Here is a 23,992-nt window from a genome sequence, read left to right as displayed (position 1 = left end):
CAATTTCACTAAACTTGATATTATAGAAATTCAAGATTGTTATACTGTACTTCAAGCAATAAACTAAAGTGATTGAGTTGAAAACTGATTCATTCCTATCTTGAAACTTCTACAGTATTACCAGTACAGGTTGTACCTCTCTAGTCCGGCATTCTGTGGTCCGGAAACTCCCATGGTCCGGAACGATTTTAGTTTGTCCAATAGGTAGATAGGCAGCTTTTTTTTTTTTCTGAATTATTATTTTTACAGGAGTATTAAATTTTTGCCCCTCAGGCCCCAATGTGGGTCAGTGACCTATGCCCGGATGGGCTAATCCCCGTAAAAAAAAAACAACAAAGCCGCGGGAAATTAAGGTTTGTTTACATCAGGCAGTTCGGCTGCTCTCTCTCTCTGCTTGTCTATACAGAGTACAACAATTAACCCTTCAATATCTAAGAGCAGTAAATAAGTGTTGCTTTCATATTCTTATGTAGAGTAATGACGATATGTTTTCACATGTGCGCACTTACATACGAGCAGTCTTACTTTTTTTTTTACCATTAATGGCTAGCTACTTATATTGTTCCATTTATTAACATTAAATAACATTCCAGGTACTTCAAACAACCATATTAATTTTTTTACATTAATTTTACTACAGCTACAATCGGGGTCTTATTTTCTTCAGTTTTATATGTACTAGAACCAATCAGTCACTGGTTTTGTAAGCTTTAACATAAACAATGCCGGCAGCCGTCTCGTCCTCGTGTGTTTAAATATTCCACGTATTATTAATAAATTGTATTGTTAATTTTGCACACACAAACATTAATTCAATAAAAACAAATTCAGAAACATTAATTAAAATATATAAGAACAGTAAATAAGTGTTGCTTTCAAATTCTTATGTAAAGTAATGACGATATGGTTTCACGTGTGCGCACTTACATACGCGATCTTTCTTTTTTCTTTACCATTATCGTTAGCTACTTCTATTGTTCCATTTATTAACATTAAATAACATTACTTAAAACAACCATATTAATTTTACTACAGCTACAACCAAGGTCTTATTTTCTTCAGTTTTATATGTAGAACCAGTCAGTCACTGGTTTTGTAATCAACGAAAACAATGCTGTGACATTTCCTCGTGTGTTTTAATATTCTACGTATTATTAATGAATTGTATTGCTCATTTTGCACACAAACATTAATTCAATAAAAAAGACATTCAGTAATAAACAATAATGAATATTTTGTGCATAAGAGAAATGACGCTGTTTACACGATTATGCACGTCGGCGGGCTGTTCAAACCCGTCGAAATTCAAGTTTCCACCGTCAAAATTTTTATTTATTTATTTTTTTGTGTGTTCCAATAAAATACGTTGAATTACAAACTCGCGAAATTTGAGAAGCTACTATTCGACATTTAACCCTTCAATATGTCTTCAAAGAGACCAAGATGCAGAGAGAGTGGTGCTAGTGCTTCCAAGCATAAGCACAAGTCACTATCTATCCAGGAAAAGGGTGAATTTCCATGGTCCGGCACCTGTCAGTTCCCGAGGTTGCCGGACTAGAGAGGTACAACCTGTACTCAATTTGTGAAACAGAAATGTCTCAAGTGCAAATGCTACCTTGAAGTAGTATGATACAAGAATTAAAGTGTGTTAGCACCAACATCTAAAGCAAAGTTGTGTATAGTCAAGAAAATAGCATTAAACAGGAAATTAAACAAACAGTTTCCATTTTTTATGAGAAAAAATTAGAATTAATTCATATTTATATTATATGATCTTGAACACTGCATAATCCATAGTCAAGAAGACATGAGCTACAGTAATTTAAGAATTGTTAACAACTCCATATTATAGCACAATACTGAACAAAGTTGGGTATTGATAGAAGATATTAAAAGAAAACATGGTTACTGTGACTTCTGATTTGGTGAATAAGCAAATAAAAAAAATACCATAAGCCATTTATAGCCCTTAGGTATTTAATATGCACAATTTTTTTTATACGTATAAATAAAATGTAACATTTTATCTTTTATGAAAATATCCTATGATAAAAACATATGGTGTGTTTAATAAGAAGTACTGTAAAGTACATAAAAAAGGTACAATAATCTTAGCACTGCAGGTATAGTACAGTAACATAATTTTCCACAATGGTGTCTAATAATGCATTATTATTATAACAATCATTAATTGAGTGATATGGTGACCTGTCAGTTAACAATGTAAGAATAATTGACATTATAACTTGATGTCTAGCTGTGACTTCCAGCTCAATGTTCACTATTTGCAGTACAGATAGACCTCTAAGGAGTTTAACACAGAAAATTAATTAATATATTAAAAAAAATATTAAGACACTTTTTTTCCAAATACTGTACTGTAGTGATTCTTCCCCTATTTGCACTTTTTTTTGCAGGAATTTAGTGTTCTATACACTGACCATCTGACTTATGGCTAAAATAGGTCTTAGAGAAGAACAAAAATAATGTGTAACCCCCTAATTAATAACAGTTGCCAGCTGTCCTATTTCATGGCATTAATTTCACCTATTCACAAACTCACTCTTCATAAGGATACTTGAGAAGTGATTTTATCAGATACCCAATATCTTCGTGCAGTATTCTGCCAAATGTACCATTAGCATTCAAACTTGTCTTATTTTTTTCAGAAATGCATTGAATTTTACACGTTGCCACAACATGTAGTACGTCAGCACTTATACATGTTACTATTACATAAGCACTTATATACATGTTACTCCATCTCAACACCTAAATACATTTCTAGTCTCTCACCTATTTCACTTTTTTCTTTCCTTTAACATCTGGAAATAAAGTAATTTTTTGAGATCTGTTTTATAAGATTTTAAGCATTTTCATGAAGATATTTGGTTAGTACCCAATACTGTATGAATCTCTAAAATATTGGTACAGTACCCAGGTTCAGAAGTTCTAAATAAAGTTTAACTTTATTTTTTACTAAATTAGAAGACAATAACAGCTATTCTAATATTAACATCAGCTGTAAATGATGTGCAAGATTTCAAGCTCATTAAATGACCTCTGCAACATGCATCAGTCACCAACAATACTGTTAATTTTGTAATAAAAAATAAAATAAAAATAGAATAAATTCTATAACAGAAAGATATTGGCATACCTGTACATGTAAATTGTCTTTCTAATACAGTACTGTATCTCAGTTTATTTTCTAAATAAATTTTCTCTTTGTAAATCTTGGCATTAAGGAAATTCTGATGAAATAAAATATTCTTTACCATTTAATCTGATTGGCAAAATATCAGTACAATTCCTTTGATGTGACAGTACTCAACAGTTTAATACATCTTGGAAACTTACTTCACACATACCAAAGTTAAAACAAAATCTTTATTCAGATTTTAATTTATGAAACTGAAGTAAAAGAAAGTTAATTTTAACAGATTTAACTCTGTTCTATAAAATAAAGTACGTATGAGACAAACAGAAAATGTGTATTTTCTACATTTAGGATTCAGATGTTGTGAAAGAGAGTCAGAAGATAGGAAATAAATTAAAAATCTTTCTACAGAAATGATGATTTAACCCTGATACATTATCTCTTTTATCACTAAGCCAGTGAAGAACAAAATTGAGTGGATAACTGCAAAAAGCCTTTGGCCCAAATTTAGAACAGTAGTTTGAGCCTAGGATTACCCATATTTAGAACATCGGCTTGGACCCTGGATCAGGTAATGTTTTTCATTTTTTTCAATTTCAAGCAAGGACTCTCGCAAACTGAAATTCCAGCCAATCACGTATCATTTACATGATTATGACAGCCAATCACCACCAAGAGCACTGTTTACAAGATTATTGCAGCAGATATAACATATCGAGTATTCTCAGAGGAGAAGAAATCTCTCCTAGCTAATTTAATGGTCAAAAATAGCATCATAAAATCAAAGAAGACAGCTGCGGTGTCAATCATATGCAAGACAAATAGGTGGAGGGAGTTACCAAACAATGCAACCCAAATGTCAACGTTCTTCTTCACACAGCAATTTAGGACCTGCTAGAAAAATATAAAAGGCCTAAATAGGAAGTATATCGACAAGTGAGTTTTGTAATTGTTATAATCATTTTACCCTCAACTATCTAGTCATATGGAAAATGTTGCAAGTGATAGTTGTAATTAAACATTATGTCTTCACTTTTTTCTGTTCCATCATAATTAAATACATGAATGTACAGTATAGTCTGCATTTACGCGGTCAATTGAACCCGTGGAGGACCGCGTAAAACGAGAAACGCGTAAATGAAACAACAGAACATATGGGATTAATTGAAATAGAGACTGGGCCAACCCCCAAACTCCACTTTTTCAGACACAATTACGTACATTGTAGTAAAAATAGTATCTGAATTTTATGATGGTATGCACACACACATAATATAGAAGAGAAATATCAATAAGAGAATAATATACTGTACCAGGTAAAAGAAAATCAAGGTTAAACACTTACGTTAGTAGAAGAGATGGGTCGGCTTATGAGGATGGGGGCTGGTTCCGAGGCAGGTGAATCACCATCACTATCCACCATAGTTGTCAGGGCCTCCCTGACAAACACCTCAAAGTCATCATCACTGTCACTGACTTGGGTTGACTGTGGTGGGTTGCGGGCGAAGAAGTCAGTGATGCTACACTAATGGCTAGTGTTGATGTGGTCGTGATACATCTGGATGTACTGCTCCATACTTTGGTCTAGAAGGTTATTGAAGACTTTATACCGGTGATTGACATGGTCTTTTGAAAGGGTGAGCTTGAGTTTCTCGGCAAACTCGATGGCATCCTTTACATCACCATGAGTTAACTTCTGTTCTCTTGCTGCCGCACCACCTGCCTCCTCACTGACGTCATCGTCTTCCAACATCTCGTCGGCAGTCACCTCAGGATCCCTGATTACCTCCATGATGTCGTCGTTGGTGGTCTCGGAGAAGCCTGCAGCTGTAACACTCTGTGCAGCTTCTCTTGCAAGGTCCACTGCCACTGCAACAGACTGAACCTCACCAGCCACAGGTTGCCTCTGCCTCCCACCTGGGATACCTTGCAACACATGCCGCCACGCGTGACGAATCGTTGCCACAGACAGCTGCCCCCATGCCTCCACCAAGAAATCAACAGCTTTCTTTACATTAAACATTTTCCAAAACTGTTTAACTAGCACTTCATGCTCCACCAACTCTTGTTCTGCATCCTCGTTGTTGTCGCTCTCACTATCTGTGCCACACAGAAGGTTACGCAACTCATCCTTGGTGTTGGTACAGTCGTTCAGGAGCTTAAACTTCTTTGCGGATAATGCAGCCTTAACGTTGCATATCAACTCCTGGTCCATGGGCTGGATTAACGATGTAGTGTTGGGAGGAAGGAAGACCACTTTTACACTGGGGTGACGATCCAACAGTAGGGGCGAGTGTCCTGGTGCGTTGTCAAGCAGCAACAAAATGTTGAATGGCACATTATTTATCGCGCAGAATTTCTTCACGTCGGGAACGAAACAGTCTTCAATCCAGGAGAGGGACAGACCAGTGAACATCCACGCCTTACGTGAGGTTAGCCAGTGGACATTTAGCTTGGTCATGTCCATGTTCTTGTAGGCATGCGGCTTGTGGGCTGTGTGGATCACCGACAACTTGAGCTTACAGGTACCGGAGGCATTGGTGGTAAACAGGACGGTAATGGGCTCCTTCTGCAACTTCCGGCCCCGACACTTTCTGGCAGACTTGACAACGGTCTTGGAAGGTAATTTTTTCCAAAACAGACCGGATTCATCCATGTTGAACACCTGGTCGTCTGTGTACTGTCCTTCCTCCATAACTTCTCAAAAGAATAGAGGGAAATCCATGGCGGCAGCACAGTCAGCACTGGCTCCTTCACCAACAATGTTAATGTTGGTAATCTTGTTCCTTTTCTTAAACCCTTGCAGCCACCCAGAGGAAGCAGTGAAGGGTTTGGGCTCTGCAATTCCTATCTTGCGCACCACTGATGAGTACAGTTCACGAGCATAGTCCTGCACTGCCCGCGTGTCAACCGCCATGTTCCGTCTTGCCTGACGAATTAAGTAGCTCACCAGTGAGTTCTCAGTCTTGAGCAGCACCTTATTCTGACAATACTTTACCATTGAAGCACCTGCAGACTTTGTGATGCTCACAAGTTCTTTAATCTTGGCGGTATCCTTCTTGATTGTCCGGATCGTAGATTCATTCACGCCATGCTGGCGCGCCAAATCAACTTGTCTCCTTCCTTTCTCTAAATCTTGCACGATCTTGTACTTAACTTCGTAAATTAGGGCACGTCATATCTTCTTGGGCTTGGGGCGGCTTGGTCCAGGTAAATCAAGGTTTTTCTGGGGTGGTGGGGGTCCAGCGAATATCATTGTTGAACAGATTAGCGGGCACAAGAGAGAACAATATACGCGGTGACTGAGAACAATGAGACTGACGTGGCTAGGTCAGTAGCTTCCCTCCCGTGCCAGGCCACGTCATATAACATTAGACCAATCACAGCTAGCGGTCAAGGGAGGTAAGGATGCGTGGCCCAATCACAGTCCGATAGGTCATATGACGTCAGCGATAACGCAACAGCGACGTACTGCGCATCCATATCCGCGCCTCTTCCCGCATATGGTCGAGAATGGACCGCGTGAATAAAAAATGGCGCGGCGTGTCTGGACCTCCAGCCGCTCTTCGCGTAAATGACCAAATTTACCACGTAATTAAAGCATTTTCATTCTGGCAAGGCACCACGTAAATGACCAAACGCGTAAACAAAAACCGCGTAAATGCAGACTATACTCTACTGTACAGTATTTTGAATTTATTTCACAAGTTGTAGGACCTGTTGACATTAGTATCATATCTTCAGTTAGATAATCAAAATTACAGTATTGAAAACCCATCGTTAATGTGAAATGATCAATAAACAAGAGATAAGGAGAAATAATATCCTAAATGAGGGGTAACAAGGAGTAATATCCAAGGAGATGGTATGTAATTGTGTCACAGTGTTTCTGATTCACCACCAGTAGCACTCAGGCGGGTGAGGCTGAGCTGTGAGCTGTTATTGTTCAATGCACAATTTAGAGTAGATATACTGTACTGTATGTAATTTTCTTATAACGGTAGCGATGCGTGTGTTGGAGGGTGCGGGAGGGGGTTTAGAGAATTGCAATTAAATGCCAGGTTAATGCTAGGCATTAACATACCTAGGTATAAAGCTAAACGTCGCATTCTGGATTGAACACAAAAAAAAAAACGTCCTTTTTTTTTTACTCCGTTACACGCACACACAATCATTCAGACAGAATATGCAAACAATAAAATAAAATTAATGAAATGATTATCGAAAGGTAAAAACATTAAGAGAATAAACATTTCTTACATCTGCGGGAGTTAGTGTCGGATTGTGGGAAGGGAAGGGGGAGCAGGAGGGGGATGCAGTGTCGGGACCTCAACCTCCTCATACCAGGCCAAGCTGTGAGCTGTGTTAACATTCCTTTTTAACTCATTATTTCGGATAGATATATGTAATTTTCTGTATTTTCTGGTGTTAGCAGGGAAGGGGGAAGTGGGGAGGGGGGATCACTCAGTTGTTCTCTGTCTTATGTCTCATGAAACAATTGCCATATGGCAATGCAGTATTTTTTCTTTTATTTTACTGTATTTATTATTATTATTTTTATTTATTCCTCACATTTACTGTGATTGTGAAGTGCTTTCACTCTGTTTTTGTGACTGTAAAGTGAGCAGCATAACTTTGAAAATGTTTAGCAAGCTGTTGCTAAAGGCTCCTGCAGCCGGGAAGGTCAAAGAGCTCAGGAAAACTGTTTCTCTGGAGGTGAAACTTGACATTGTGAATTGACAAAGTTCATGCTGACATCTGCTATCTTAGATGACAGATCAACCATTAAAAACCTGCCTCCAAACTGGACTAAAGCAAGTATTGACAGATTCGAATTTAAACCCAGTTTGAATCTGTGTGCTGGCTCAAGCCAGCATTCTGAATACCAGCAATCTTCAATCTTAGCTCAATCCTTGGTTTAAACCTACATTTTAGTTCAAACCACTGTTCTGAATTTGGGCCTTTGGGGTTGGATCCAAGGGAACCCTAAACCAGGGCATCTGGAATTTAATCTGGAGACAAACTAACTTCCCAAAGCAACTCTATCATGTTCCATGTCTTGCTGACCGATATAAGGCAGGGTTGCAGAGCCAACCTAACTTCCAGTCAACCTCCAAGATCATCTAAGGCAGATGGGTGGGGTTGAAGTCATTTATCACATAGAGCTGCAAGATAACAATAGGAGATTTTACTGTGAAACAAGGCATTTGTCTAGTGGAGAGCAACTTGAAAAAGTCAAACAAGGTGCCTACTGATAAAGACAATATCAACCATGAATGTTTATTCTATAACTGACCAGCAGCAGCAGCATCTCTGTTAGCCCACCTAAGCAGTCCTCTTCACTCGATGTTATTCTCCCACTACTCAATGATAACCCTGATGAGCCTACAACACCCTCTTCTTGTGAAAATATGTACTTCTTTACAAATATCAAATGTCTGCCTCTCCACATGCAGAATACAGTGCAACAGAATGTACAGTCTCTTCACTAGTGCATTTACAGGGGCTCGTCAGGTTTAGTGCAGCGTTTGTTTATATTCGACAGAAGGAAACTAGCAAAAATAAACATACTATGGAACCAAATTAAAACAAATACCTGTATTTCAAAGATTATGATTTGTGGAATGTTTATATGATGAGCCCCTGTAAACGCACTATTGTAAGGGAATGTACACCCGCTACAAAATGTACAGTATCTGCAAGGTAGGGTACGATGGGTATCAAAATGAAAGCTGCAACTCCTGTTGTTTCAGTAGGGCTGTCAAAATCCTTTGTCCATTGTGTCATATTGTCTAAGAACCTTTTCTTAAAGATACTTTTTCCAGTGAGTGTACAGGTGAGAAGAGTAAACCAATTTATAATGTTTATTCAATAAAATTTACCAATATTTAGTAATGAAATTGCAATTAGTGTTTGCATGAAAACTTAATACAGAACAGATTCAGTGTCAAAAGGGGGAATTTGGCAGTTGATGGTAATGTATCCTCTCTTTTCCTATAAATTTTATCTTAATTTATATAGAAGTTATCTTCATTTATAATGATTTCAACAATATCAGCCTTTTCCAGGAAAACAAAAGCCTTGGTATAAGTGAAGAACATCTGTACATGAGGCCATGCATTTAGTGTCATTAACCCAAAAGTGTAGTTGGGAGATGAATATATTTTGTCGTGAAGATTGGTACTTGTTAGCACTGAGCCTTTTAGGCCATTGTTGGCTAGCCTTTAAATTAAGCCCCAGGCACTTTAGTGAATTAGGATTCCCTAGGTTTACATACTGGTGTATAGGATTTGGCATGCTTTATGCACAAACTGTTTTGAACTGGCATTAAGGGATAAAAGTATGAATAAAATCAGTTTGAGAGGAAATATTCTCACTTTTTACAAAAAGAAAAGTGTTGTGGTAACTACAAAGTGTCTACATACAGTAATGCAGGAAGAACTTAGGAAAGAGAGAATGAAAGATACATACAAGTATAGTATGAAAAAAAAACAAGGCTACTAAAGTGTTTCTGGTCTCCAGATACTGTAACATATTTTTTCAAAAAGTACTTGAGACTTTATCTTCCTCAAGTATGATGTTCATATTATTATAATTATGAGGCTAAGCCTTCAGTCTTCCCCACCTCAATCTTTTAAGTTATTCAGCATCTTGTGAAATGAGTTGTTATTCTGTACCACAAATTATTAAAAAATAGCCTTTGTTGCCTTTTTCTTTCTTTAATACAGTAGTACATGAATCACTACTGTAGTACAACAGAAATATGTTTTACATGAAACTGTAGCGGTTTTGAATAATTTTTCATACCTGTACTATTCAATAAACAGGACCCGATACTGTATCTTCGTGTCCATTGCATTGAATATAAAAAAAAGTTACATTTGTGAAATCCTTATAACCCCATTAATGGTAAATGAATCAAACAACTTGAAAGTCTAATGTAGTTATGAAAAGATGCCTAAAAAATTTCACTGATAAATACTTTTAGCTAAAATCCTCAAAAAAATTCTTAGCTGAAGCTAATACAGTAGAACCCCAGTTATCCAGCACCTGCAGGGATTAAGAGGTGCAGGAAAAAGAGGTTTTCCAGTTAGTTGAACCCCACTCTTAGGATCCTCAAATAACTCCTACAATGCAGTGCTACGGGCTAACCTTGCAAATTCGTCTCATTAAAACCTTTTTTTATTTTTTTTGCCACTGATCAGCTTACTTTTTCCACTCCATATAAATGATGTGGCTTAGAAACAGATAAAATATAATATAAAATTATAAATTAATAAAAATTAAGAGCATGGGTACGTGTGGGAACCGAACGTGTGTCGAGGCAGTGGGCTATAACTGCATTGCTGACTCACCAGCCCAGCTGCTGCATTTATGGTTACATGTAATGAATCAATAAAAGTTGTCAAAAAATCAATACAATATTCTAATATGGCTTATAAATAAAGAAAATATAATATAACACTATAAAAGAAGAAAAATGAAGGGTATGGATGTGTATGTGTGAGAAGTGAATATGTGATGAGGCAGTGGGCTATAACTGTGTGGCTGTGTTCCCTCCCGATGTGATATCACGGTATACACACAGCGCAGTGTGGCAGCTACATGTCTGTGAGTCAGCTAGTTGACAGTGTGGCTGAACTGTGTCATACCACTCAGAGGATGATTCAAGTTTGGAAGGAGCTATTTTTTGTACATAAAATATGTGCTACTGTATTTTATGATATGCTATGTATCCATTTTATTTTTTATCATAGCAATAAATATACCACCTTATCCCATTGTGCACAGTATTGAAATTTATGATTATAGCTGATTTTGGAAGAATTTTTATTTTATTATTATTTTTACAGTACAGGATGCTGGTTAGCTGAATCTGTCATTTCCAGGAATTTGGATAACTGGGGTTCTACTGTACTATCCATGTTGAGTAATTCTTTCCTCTGTATTGTATTTTGCAATACATACTGTATTACAGTAGTTAATATACAGTACAGGGTATATCACTCATCACTCGGTTATATATTCCTCATTGTTTCTATTACGTGTACTGATTACTCTGCCTTTATATCTTAGACGGCCACAAATGATAAATCAGTATTTTTAATTTAAGTAACAGTACATGCTTACATAGACTGAACAACTTCATGCCAAGCTCAATTTCAAGTGGAGGAGTCGGGGGTTTAATACAGTAACATGACGTGTGGCTGAATAGGCACAAGGCTTGAGTGGAGTTTAAAGCTTAAATATTTTTCACTGTCACAGACTGTCTTAGAACAGTATGTGTTAAAAGTCAGGAAACAATCACACACTTTGAATGTTGTAAGATCAGACTTCCTTTTTCTTTTTTGACATTTGCATCAGATACTGTACTATAAAGGGTGTTCCATAAATACCTTTCATAAATCAGGGTGTGTATTACTGAGACAAAGATAAATTGCTAAATGACCAAATTGTCAATTCTCAATAGTTCTGGAGAGCACATGACAGGCTTGGTAGTAATGTGATAAAACATGCAGTCACCAGAAATAAATCCCCTTGATTTCTACCTGTGTGGTCAAATAAAAAGCAAGGTGTATGTTACAGAGGTCCCAAACCGCAAGGAATTGTGGTGCAGTGTGCAGGAAAGTGTGACAAACATTTGTAACACCCCTGGGGTCTTTGAACGTGTGCAACACTCATTTGTGCGATGGGCTGAAGCCTGCATTGACCAAGAGGGCGGAACTTTGAACATTTGCTCTTAAATGTTAATCCCAGTACAAATCATGACATATGGCATTATTATTGCTAATAAGCGACACTAACAGCAGTGGATGTTTCATTTACACCCCAATATACTGTAGGTTTTATCACATTACTACCAAGCCTGTCATGTGCTCTAACTCCAGAACTATTGAGAATTGACAATTTGGTCATTTAGTAATTTATCTTTATTTATGTCTCAGGAATACACACCCTGAATTATGAAAGGTATTTATGGAATGCCCTTTATATCTACCAGTATTATAACTTTTCACTCAGTCTATGACTTCAGTGAAAACTTAAATAATGTGAGCCACTTTAAGCACTAATATCTGGATTTCATTTCAGAATACAGTACCGGGTATATTAAAGTTCTACTACAATACAGGTAAATTTAAATTAGAAACAATCCCATTTTGTCATAGTACTGTAAATTTCACAACCAATTCAACCCAAATAAACTTGCCAATTAATTTGAAATTAAGTTTCAACATACTGTACTGTACTGTACTGTACTGTACTGTACTGTACTGTACTATACTGTACTCAGATGCCAAAGCTATAATTATATGATTTTCCCATTTAACTGATTCAGCTAAACCTAAGCCTTTTTGACCAGCTTTGGGATGAAATTATTTTTTTTAATTTGCCAATCTGTAGTCCCCCTAAAAGCAGTTAACATTTCAGACGTGGTCTCATTGTCCACAGTCTTAAAAACAAAACCTCTTGATTATGTAGAATACAACCAATATCTATCCTTTAACGTTAGAAATACATTATCAAAGATATCTTAGGAATAAGGGAAGACTCAGCCATACAGTTTCTTTGTAAAACACTTCAATTACAAGCTATTATATCTCCAAACCATAAGTGTTGAAAACCCAAAGCTAATTATCTAAATTATTCAAGAATTGCATATAATGTTCTGGCTATATGCTTAACCTTTTGTTTTATGATATGAGAATACAGTAGACCCTTGCTATTCATGGGTTTGTGATTTGCGATTTTGATGATTTACAGTAAGCAAATGGTGGCTATGGTGGTTAATTTGCGAGCCTTTTCCCACAGCATCTTGTGTTGTACTCTCAAAACTTCAGTGTTTCTGTGTGAAAATGGACCCTAAAAAACTTGCTAGTGTCAGTACTAGAGATGATAGTGGAGTGAAATGTAACAGGCAGAAGTCAGTGATGACCCTGACAAAGAAAGATGAATTATTAGACAAGTTAAAGGAGGGGATGAGTGCTGCCACGGTTGGTCGGTTGTTTGGTATAGGTATACAGTAGTGCACAAAGGTAGTATAAGTTACTATTTGCGGTTTTGCCTATTCACGCCATTCCTTGGAACCTAACCCCTGCGAATAACAAGGGTTTACTGTACTTGAAAACAACTAAATTATTAAAGTACAGGTGAAAATTAGAAGTAGGCAAGTAAGAAATGAGAGGAATAAAAATAATGAGAAATAACAAAATATACAAGAATGAGAAAATAGCCATTACTGAAAAGAAGTTTGTGCTTATACTGTATATGGTAAAATCCCATATGGGACTGCAATATCAATGTCACTAGAAAAAAGTAAGAATCTTTTATTTATCCTACAACTGTACAGCATTACATAGGTAACCAAGGCCAACACATTGCCTTCCTTCATATATTTATAGTTTAAGTGCTTTGAAAATAAATGCCTGTACAGTACTAAAAAGTGGCTATGGAGAAAAAATAAACTATATTTAGTAGTTTTCTGGATTCATTAAGACAATTTTTAATTAAAAAGTATTCATTATATAACAGTTCTATCATTTACTTTCACATCATTTCAACTACAGTACAGTATATATATTTACATCATCTCTAGTGAACTGTACTCATATGGTTATACCATAATACTAACCTGGTGGAGTAGAATTAGTTCTCATAAGATTTCCTTGCGCATGGTTGGACCGTGGGCTGGTGTGAGGTGAAGGAATAGGTCGCTGTATCTGAGGAGGAGGCAGGGGAGGATGCGTTGCTTGCCAGTAAGCATCGAGATACTCTGCTATGTGTTCACATGCATCTTCAAGCTGAAATGAAATACAGCATTCATGTATTACTATTTCCTCGAAACTTAATTCTTATGCCAGGGTTATTTTAACTAACTACATACAGTACAATAAATTATGAAAGGTATACAGTAGGTACTGTACTTATATACAGTACAGTATGCTGAATAACATCATACTGTACAGTATTGTGTTCATAATTGAAAATGTGTTCTCAGTGGAAGGGCAAATGTGATTCAGACTCAAAATATCAATGTTTCTGAAAATGCGACAAATGCTATGTTATGAAAAAAGTGTTTCAACTATAAATGAGGAATTACCTCTAAGAATGACGACCAAACCATTTGAGAGAAAATTCGTTTTTTATTGTATCATGTAGCCATACCCGTGCTCTATCATGTGGTGAGGAGAAATGCACGCTTCTAACCAGTGGTCCCAAGTTTTCTTCCCCAAATGTTACACAGAGCTGAGTGAAAGATGGCCAAGCAGGCTGCTATGTCCCATATCATAAACAGTTTTGTAAGATAAAACTATCTATAAACATTGTCCACGTGCATTTCATAGTATTTTATCATCATGATTGCAGTAGTTATACAGTAAATAATTATCTCATAAAATATTCTAATAATTATTAATAGGACAGGTAGTTATTACCATTATCATTCAGGCATTATTATGGGATGTTATACATTTTTCTCATAAATATTCATTAAGTACAAGGTATTACCCAAATACTACAAAATGAGACCAAAACGTTAAAATTTATTTATATTTGTGCGAGTTATGAATTGGAATAGAAACAAAAATCAACCAGGTTTTAGTAAAAATTAATACCCCTGTACAGTATTTTGCAAGGTTGCCCTTATAAGCAATGCCTTAACAGACCCTACTAAAGCAGATATTGCTTAAACTGGACAAAATTATTTGCCCCCAAAAAAAATAATAATAATAAAATAAAATACAATAATTAAAAAAATGAAAAAGTAGGACAAAATTTGTCCTCGGATGACATTTCCATCTTGAGCCAAAATTTCAAGGGACTTAGGCTATGTCCCATGTGCGAGTGTTCCTGCGGCATTGAATGACCAGGGCATACGTACACGCACGACCTACTTTCCAAAGCGACCTGTGTCCCACCTACCAGCGTCTTGCCAGCATAAACATGCTGTCTATGCATCGTAGACGTTTGCTGGAAATTTTAGAAAAGCCGTTTTTTTCTAAAAAACAGTTTTTGTGATATAGTCCAGAATGCGACGCCTAGCTTTATACCTACGTATGTATATGCCTAGCATTAACTCGCCAGGCCAACATACAGGCAATTAAAACATCTAATAATTACTTAAATATGTAATATTAGGACGACATGTTGCTACCTGGCATTTAACTGCAATTCTCAAAACCCCCTCCCTCACCCTCCATCACACGCATTGCTACCATCAAAATACAGGTACTCCTCGACTTACGACCACCCGGACATACGACCGCCGCAGTCGTATAAAATATTTTTCAAATTACGTATTTTCGAGTCCTGACGTTAGTGATCGCGCTGTGTACTGTCAAAATTTTTGTTTGTAATTCCATTTAAAATGGCTGGCAAGCGTAAAAGTGAGAGTTCTCGTGGTGCTGAGAAGAAAAATGGACACCGATTTTAGATTTTCTATGTATTATTTTCGCATTTTCGACTTATGACCAATTCGACTTACAACCTGGTCGTCAGTCCCTAACCCCGTCGTAAATTGAGGACTGACTGTAACGGTTTTCAACGTGTGGTACCTGCAGAGGTACCCAGGAAAAATTATCCCATACATCAGAGGAGGAGGCTGGATGGAAGTAGGCGAATTTCACCATCTTTACAAGGAACTTCGCTAAGATCCAAAGAAGTTTCATGAGTACACCAGAATGTATTCTGATTGGGGACGAGAGTTATCCACTCTGTGTCTATTTTGTTGAAACCCTACCCGAGAAATGCTCTGAACAAAGAAAAAATAATTCCAGATTGTCACGTGCCAGGCATGCATTTGAAATTTGTACAAGTAAATGGAGAATTTTAAATAAAGCTATTGAAAAAAAGCCATTTTTTCTAAAAACCAGTTTTTGTGATATAGTCCAAAATGCGACGCCTAGCTTATACCTAGGATGTTAATGCCTAGCAATAACTCACCAGGCCAACATACAGGCAATTAAAACATCTAATAATTACGTAATACGTAATATTAGGAGGACACGTCACTACCTGGCATTTAATTGCAATTCTCAAAACCCCCTCCCTCACCCCCCCATCACACGCACTGCCACCATCATCTCTTGCCTTAGAGCGAGCAGTAAACAAAAGTCAACTCTCGAAGGGTGGAGATGGGTAGGTTATCGGCATTGCATTCTGGACTACAGAATATCACAAAAACTGGTTTTTAGAAAAAAAAAAAAAAAACGGCTTTTTGTTCACTCCAGAATGCGACGCCTAGCTTGAATAAACGAGCAGGAGGTGGAGAGGGAGGTGACGTTGCATACAAGGCTCCGCTAGCTTAGGTCCAGATTATGATTACAAACCGTTTGGAATATTTTCAAATATTTACCAGAAGGTAAAATGTTAATTTACATATCCCAATGAGGATACTCACTTTATTCTGATGAGGAAGAAGGTCCTGGTTGTGGAGATTGACTAGGTGGGGGAGGGGACCCCAGCACCACCACATGTGATGCATCTTTCAGAGATAGATGAAGATAGCTGTTTTGAAAGATTTTTGATGATTTCCCACTTCATTGATCTGACTGAGGCTCATATGCCTGGCGAATTGGCTAGGAATTAACATACCTAGGTAGCATTTGCTGACGTCGCATTCGAGCTATATCACAAAAACTGTTTTTTAAGAAAAAAAACGGCCTTTTTTAATTTTTTTTTATCTATGTCAGACTTACGACCAGTCGGACTTACGACCTGGATTTGGGTCCCTAACCCCGTCGTAAGTCGGGGAGCACCTGTAGTACAAACTTTTTGATATTTACTAAAATAGTAAGGAATTTAAGCCCTAGAACCGATTACTGTATTGGCGGACTAATACGACAGCTAGTGTGCAAGCGAAAACATGTTGAGGGGCGCTCGTCAGGAATTCGTTAATCGAGGGAATGCTCGTTAACCGAAGTTAAGAATCTTATGGAAGGTAATTCGTTAACCAAAATCTCGTTAACCGAGGCGCTTGTTAACCGAGGGATCACTGTATATATATATATATATATATATACAGTGGCCCCTCGGTTAACGAACTCAATCCGTTCCAGAAGGTCGTTCGTTAACCGAAACGTTCGTTAACCGAAACCATTGTTTCAATGGGTTTTTGGGTAATTGGTTCCAGCCACCGAAAATTTCCTAAATTCAACAAAAATGGTAGAAAAGTTCACTTACTTTGAGGTGTGTATGTAGAAGGCTCCTGGATGATGATGATGATGATGGGATTTAGAATGGGGGTGGAGGAGAAGGAAGAAGAGAAGGCATTGGGGTGGAAGAGAAGTCACCCCATGGTGCCATTTCACCCATAAAATTTTAGCTCTCTGGTTTAATTCAAGATTATTTTCTTTAAATCAACGCTGCACTGCATTATATATTGTCAATATATAAAATATATTTCAAAATGACCAATAATTTGCTTGGAAACACAGAAAAAAAGCGTTTAGTTGAAGAGAGTCTCAAGCAAGATGTTACCTCCAGTGAAAACAAAGAGAGACTGACGCCTGTTTGCTGTATTAAGAGGCTGGATGCCGCGCATTAAACTTGTCACTTTACCTTCAATTTTGTTCAATAATTGTTAAAATGACTAAAAAATTGAATATTAAACTTTTAAAATTATTGAATAGTATAAACTTCTTGATATTTACAAAAATAGTAAGGAATTTAAGCCCTAGAACCGATTAATGTATTGGCGGACTGATACTAAAGCTGGCTGCCCGGTCCAAAAAACATGTTGAGGTCGGTTAAGTAGTTCAAGTTAATTTTTTTTCACAATCAATTGAAGATCCTTAAAGGCAGTGTTAATAAATTACGCAATCCGAGGCAATATATATATATATATATATATATATATATATATATATATATATATATATATATATATATATATATATATATATATATATATATATATATATATATATATATATATATATATATATATATATATATATATATATATATATATATATATATATATATATATATATATATATATATATATATATATATATATATAAACACACACTGTGTGTCTATGTCAGCTGTCCTTGGTCAAAGTGACTAAATATCATATTATTCCTGTAATATTACTTATCAACAATGTATAACAGAACTGCATAATCACTGGACCATTGACAAAGATGATAAAGTACTATGGTTAAAGTAAAAGCAAAGTATAGTAAGGAGTAAATACAAGAGCTTCAAGCTCAGCAATAATTTTCCAATTCCTTAGACCTTGAAGCTGGTGCAGAACTTTGACAATTAATGGAAATATTTGGGAGTTGCTAGATGACAGTAAAAATTCATGGTACAGTACTAGCTTGTCATTTTGTCAAAGATATTTCATTGTATAAAAAAAAGTTGTGGTTTCCTCGATTCTATTGCTACCGTTTTTGCACAGTCTTGGAGTTGTATCGAGATTACTGGTAAATATGGGGGGGGGGGAGAATCTATAACATGCTCTGCTAAAACTAAAAACTTGACAACTTTTGACTTACCTGATTTTCATCAAGAATAACATCAAACATTTCTGGGGGACACTGTGCCAACTTCTCAGCAGCAACCATCTGAACATTGAGGTTGCGACTTTGAGATTTGCCACGGGATTTTATTAAACGCTGCAATACCTGCAAGCAGAACTGCAATATATATATATATATATATAAGTATATACAATAAATATGTATATATATATATATATATATATATATATATATATATATATATATATATATATATATATATATATATATATATATATATATATATATATATATATATATATATATATATATATATATATATATATATATATATATATATATATATATATATATATATATATATATATATATATATATATATATATATATATAAGGCAACTTTAAACAGCAGAACTCAAAATATTCATCGTGTGATGCATTGTAACACTGGTGACATTTCTGTTGATCTACCTCCTCAAAAATGTCTAGATGGACTTCTACTTATTTCAAAAAATTGCATTTCTTTGCAGGTCATACTATTATACTGTCAAAACAAAACCTTTTTTTTTAAGAAGGGAATGCTGGAGTAAATATTTAATATTCAGAAATTAAACTTGCCTCCCTGTAAGCCTGAGTTCCACTTGAGATATTATGTACAGTATTGTACAAAGAAGGTAATATCTTTTGTTCTTAAAATGCTATGATATTATTGGGCACAGTAATTATTTTTGGGGTTCAAAAGATAGGTTTTTGGTTCCAAATACTTCTCAAAAGACTTATAAAAAAAATCATCTTTAAAAGACATCTATAAAGTTGAGAGGGTAAATTTGCCGTTGGTATACTTTACTAACATTATGGACTAAAATTCAAAAAATATGGCTCTAAACATTGCTAATTATGACAGCTATCAGTATTACAAACTATGACTAAAGCAGTCTGGAAAATGGGTAGTTTATGGAAGACCTGTATGAGGTCAGTGGTGATCAGTGTAAGAAAAATATTAAAGTTGGAGGATACTGAAAAACAAAACTACCTTGCATGATAATTTTGGAGCAAGATTATAAAAACTAAGTTTTGTAAGTGTGGGCTTGAGCCACAATAACCACCATAATTTATAATATGGATATTTAAACATAAAAAACAGAAGAAACTATCTTCATGCTAATAATCACACCTTCATAGTTTCCCTAATAAATATACTGTACATACTGCACTATTTTAGTGCAGAACATTATACTGCACCAATACAGTACAGTAACAACAACTTACCTTTGGAGATGAGATCTTAAGATATACAAGAATAGGAGCTAGAGATGTCTTGGCAAGTTGTGAAGGATGGTTGATTGTATCGCAATCAAGCACAACTAACTGCAAAGTTCTTGCTAGCTCAAATATTCGCTCAATCTCAGCTTGAACTTCTGCTATACATGAAGACCTAGAGTTGGAGCGCTCCATAAGCGCACGTTTGCTGGGGTTGTTTAGAAGACTCCGTTTGGCAAGAGAGATATCGGCGCTCACCCTTGTGATGATTACCCTGAAGAGATAATTCCACTTCATTTTTAATAATTGGATTATGACATTATACATAGAGGCAAATATTAACAACTGCAAAGGTAAGGTAAACTTCAATTACAGCACTTGGAAGAAATTAATAAATTGTCTTTATACTTTACTAAGAATTATGTCTGTAGTTATAAACAATAACATATCCAAAACTTACTTCATATAAAAGAACAATGTTTTTTGGATGTGCCTGGCTCTTCTCTAAAATTTTCTTAAGTTAGGGTGAATAAATGAAAGGTGATCACCATCTTCATGGAATGTGTGTGGTTCCTGACTTTTGCCAAACCCTGTATTGTACTGTACCTACTGTACTGTACTGTACTGTACTGTACTGTATTATGTATAAACACACAATTATAATATTTTGTGATTCTTGCATTAGTCTAATTGAGGAGCACTACAAAAAATTACCTCACATTAACAGAAAAATAAATTCTACTAATGTTCAAGAATTGCATCTAGTCTGCCACCACTAGAAAATTGACTGTTGTTTATTGTTGCTGCCTAATTCAACTGTACATCAGGGCTATAAATACTCCAGAGACATCCCCCAAGCACCCTGAAGTGACAAACCAAATGTGTTGGGGTGCTGCATTAAATCCCCTTTTTAGGCCTCTCTTGAATATTGGCTCCTGGACTATAGTACTGTATAGCATGAGGAAAATGAACTTGAATAAATTCCAATTAATTGAATCCTAAGCAAAGACTAATAAAATAAATACAAACTGTCTAAATGGAGCATGATGGAACATCTGTTCTGGTAAATGTACTGTATTTTGTATGGAGTGCAGCAGCATAAACCTGAACAGTACTGTAAATCTAAGGGTGAGAAACATCTAAACTTAATTTGTACTTTTATATGAGTGATATTCTCCAAAACTTTGAGATAGATCTGTCAAATAAAACCGAAGTTAATGAATGAAAACTAAAAGTATACAGGTAGCCAAGAGTGTCATCCAGTATTATGATGTGCCTGTAAATCTGCTGGCACAAAATAATTGTATAGTACAAAGAAAATTGAGTATGAAAATTCCTAGTGTCTTGGCTCAGAAATTCTGTAAAGCTGAAGTAAGACTAAAACAGAATTGTATCGTAGTGGACAATGAAAACATGACAAGCTCTAGCACAATACTGTAGTATGGTAGACTGAGTGTGCATACTGCAGGCTAAATGCAGCAGTAACTCAGCTTCCCTGGAACACACAAAAAATGTTAAGTAACAAGAACTTAAGAAACATTTCAAGACATTCCATACTTACTTTCCCTCAAATCTGTGCTTAACATAATCAAAGAGCGCCTTTTGCATCATGTCCGTCACCTCATACCCTTTAAGGGAAGGGCCAACGAGCACTAGCGGACGCATGGAAGGCACGACATCATAGGGAGGGATGTTCTCCTGTTTCTTAAAGAAAGGTTTCCGTTTTTCCTTCGCCGGAGGAGTAGTGATGGATGTTTTCCCTTTTGAGTTGCCCAAGGAATCGGAGTCATCACCCAGATTGGAGTCTATTCCGTTGTCGAGATCAAGCCCTGTGTGCGGTATAGTAAGATTATTGGCAGATAGTCTGGGAGCTGCCACGCTTAGGTGCCCTTTTAAAGCTGGAACAAGGAGGATATAAAAATGGGTTGTAGGACTAGTAAAGATGCTGGGCATGTAAAATTGTATGGAGCAGATACTTAAAGAAAAAGTACTATCAAACCAAAATTAGAGGAGAGGACATGAAGAATACTGTACAGTATATTGATGCATAAGGAAAAATGGAGTCTGATGAAATTATCTCAGAATAAAGGCAATGATCTCTGGGTGGAAATGATGCAATTATGATACCAAACTAATGGACAGCAATTGTATGAAAATAGATATACCATGCCTGGCATTCAGGAAATGTCTGTGAAAAAGAATTAATAGTAACTGGGTTTTATATAATCATTTAAAAGGAAAAACAACAGGGATTATGCATTGTAGAATTATATTAGAAACTAAAAATAGATAATAGGGGTTCTGGATTTCTACCAATAATGGATCGCTAAGTGTTTCTTGGCTCAAGTGAAACACAAGGGACTCTGAGGTAAGAGCTTGAGAAAGGTAATAGTGAAGATATACAAGACAAAATATTGCAGTTCTATACTCACACAACATATCTTCAGAAATCATGCAAATGAAGCAGTAACACTGTCTTAAATTGAAACAAAACATCGAGACACGAGAAGTCATACATGCATTTAAAACCAAAATAAATCAGCTTTGGGACAAGAGTGCGTTAAACTAGTGGTCTGCAACATATTTACTTACGTACTAGTCATGGAACTTTTAAATTAAAAGGAATAATTTGCTTTTTCTACCCTAGAATTTGTCCACACACTTAAGAATTATAAATGCTTCACTAATACTACACCTGTACTGTATGCACACTGTACCCTCTTCAACTACTCTAACCCAGGGGTAAATCCATTAATCTATTGTACAGGAGGTTTTCAAAGATAATGATAATACAGTACAGTACTTTACTAAAAGATTCATTCCAACGGATACTGCTTATAATTACAACAGATGAAGGTCGTGATGCGTATGGTGGGGGGTTTTGAGAACTGCAATTAAATGTCAGGTAGCGACGTGTCCTCCTAATATTACTTATTAAGTGATTATTAGATGTTTTAATTGCCTGTATGTTGGCCTGGCGAGTTGGCTAGGAATTAACATACCTAGGTAACATGCTGAAGCGTCGCATTCCGAGCTATATCACAAAAACTGTTTTTTAGAATTTTTTTTTTATTGCTTATATGCATATAAGCTTTTAAAAAACTTATAAGCATAAAGGCTTTTAAAATGTTCATTCTTGTATATTATCATCAAAAGCTCTTAACAGTCTTATCCATTGTTACCATTCTTCCTTTGGTAGCAGGTTAAACAATTTTAAACATGGTACAGACAACCGAACAGGTAATGCACTCAGTCATATACTTTAAACACCTACGGGAGAGCTAACAAAAGACATTAGCATCTTAAAAACTTAAAAGCTGGAACTTATGAATAAATAGCATAATATCTTAAAAAGAAAATTCTTCAACTCTAATACGGATACTGTACTGTATATATAATCAACTATAGTAGTCACAAATTTGCTCAAACTCTTTTCTTTTTCTAAATGAATGAGTGAAACCCAATTTTATTGGACAGGATGTGATTCATGTAGAACAATTTTTTAAAAGGGTTTAACTCCACATTATCAACATGTAGTATCTCATTAAAAAAAACTATGTAAGAAAGTAATAGAAAAAATTAAGGAAAAATAACAAATATTCTAATATAAAATAGAAATTAATTCTATACCACAAAACCACACAGTTGAATATATCTTATGACTGATGCAAACCACAGGTGGAGCTGGTCTTATGAAGGATACTGGAAGGCCAATTACTTTTAAAAAGCAAATACCCTACATATACAGGTAATGGGAAAATAGTAAGAGCTAATCTTATGAAAACAAAGGTTAATAATTGGGTAACTGCTGATACTGACAATCAAAAAGTTATTGTACTGTATTTACAATGTAAACTTTCATATTTCGCTGAAAAAAATACAGGATATTATATAACATTTTATAATTCCCAGGATATGTTCCATACTTTGCAAATAAGGTTTATATAAAATAAGTATTAGGATACAGTAATAAGCAAATACAGGGTCAGTTATTAAAAAAATAAAATATTTTACAGTACTCATAGATGGTAAATGACTGTACAGTACTCAGGCATTGTAATTATCAAATATGTAAAGTTTCATCCAT

General features: G+C 35.7%; 1 protein-coding gene across 1 annotated transcript in view; it reads right to left on the bottom strand.

Annotated features, from left to right (window-relative positions):
• Positions 1–23,992, bottom strand: part of LOC121876282 (voltage-dependent L-type calcium channel subunit beta-1-like) — a 165,538-nt gene that overhangs the window by 14,642 nt on the left and 126,904 nt on the right. Inside the window, 4 exon segments of the mRNA XM_042381321.1 lie at positions 13,791–13,959; positions 18,661–18,789; positions 19,915–20,179; positions 21,467–21,734. Of these exon segments, the coding sequence (XP_042237255.1) occupies positions 13,791–13,959; positions 18,661–18,789; positions 19,915–20,179; positions 21,467–21,734 (831 nt within the window).

The sequence above is a fragment of the Homarus americanus genome, unplaced genomic scaffold (assembly GCF_018991925.1).
Source record: "Homarus americanus isolate GMGI-L3 unplaced genomic scaffold, GMGI_Hamer_2.0 scaffold34921, whole genome shotgun sequence".
Taxonomy (NCBI): Eukaryota; Metazoa; Arthropoda; class Malacostraca; order Decapoda; family Nephropidae; genus Homarus; species Homarus americanus.
Note: the sequence above shows the minus strand (reverse complement) of the source record. Positions and strands in the feature narration are given on the sequence as shown.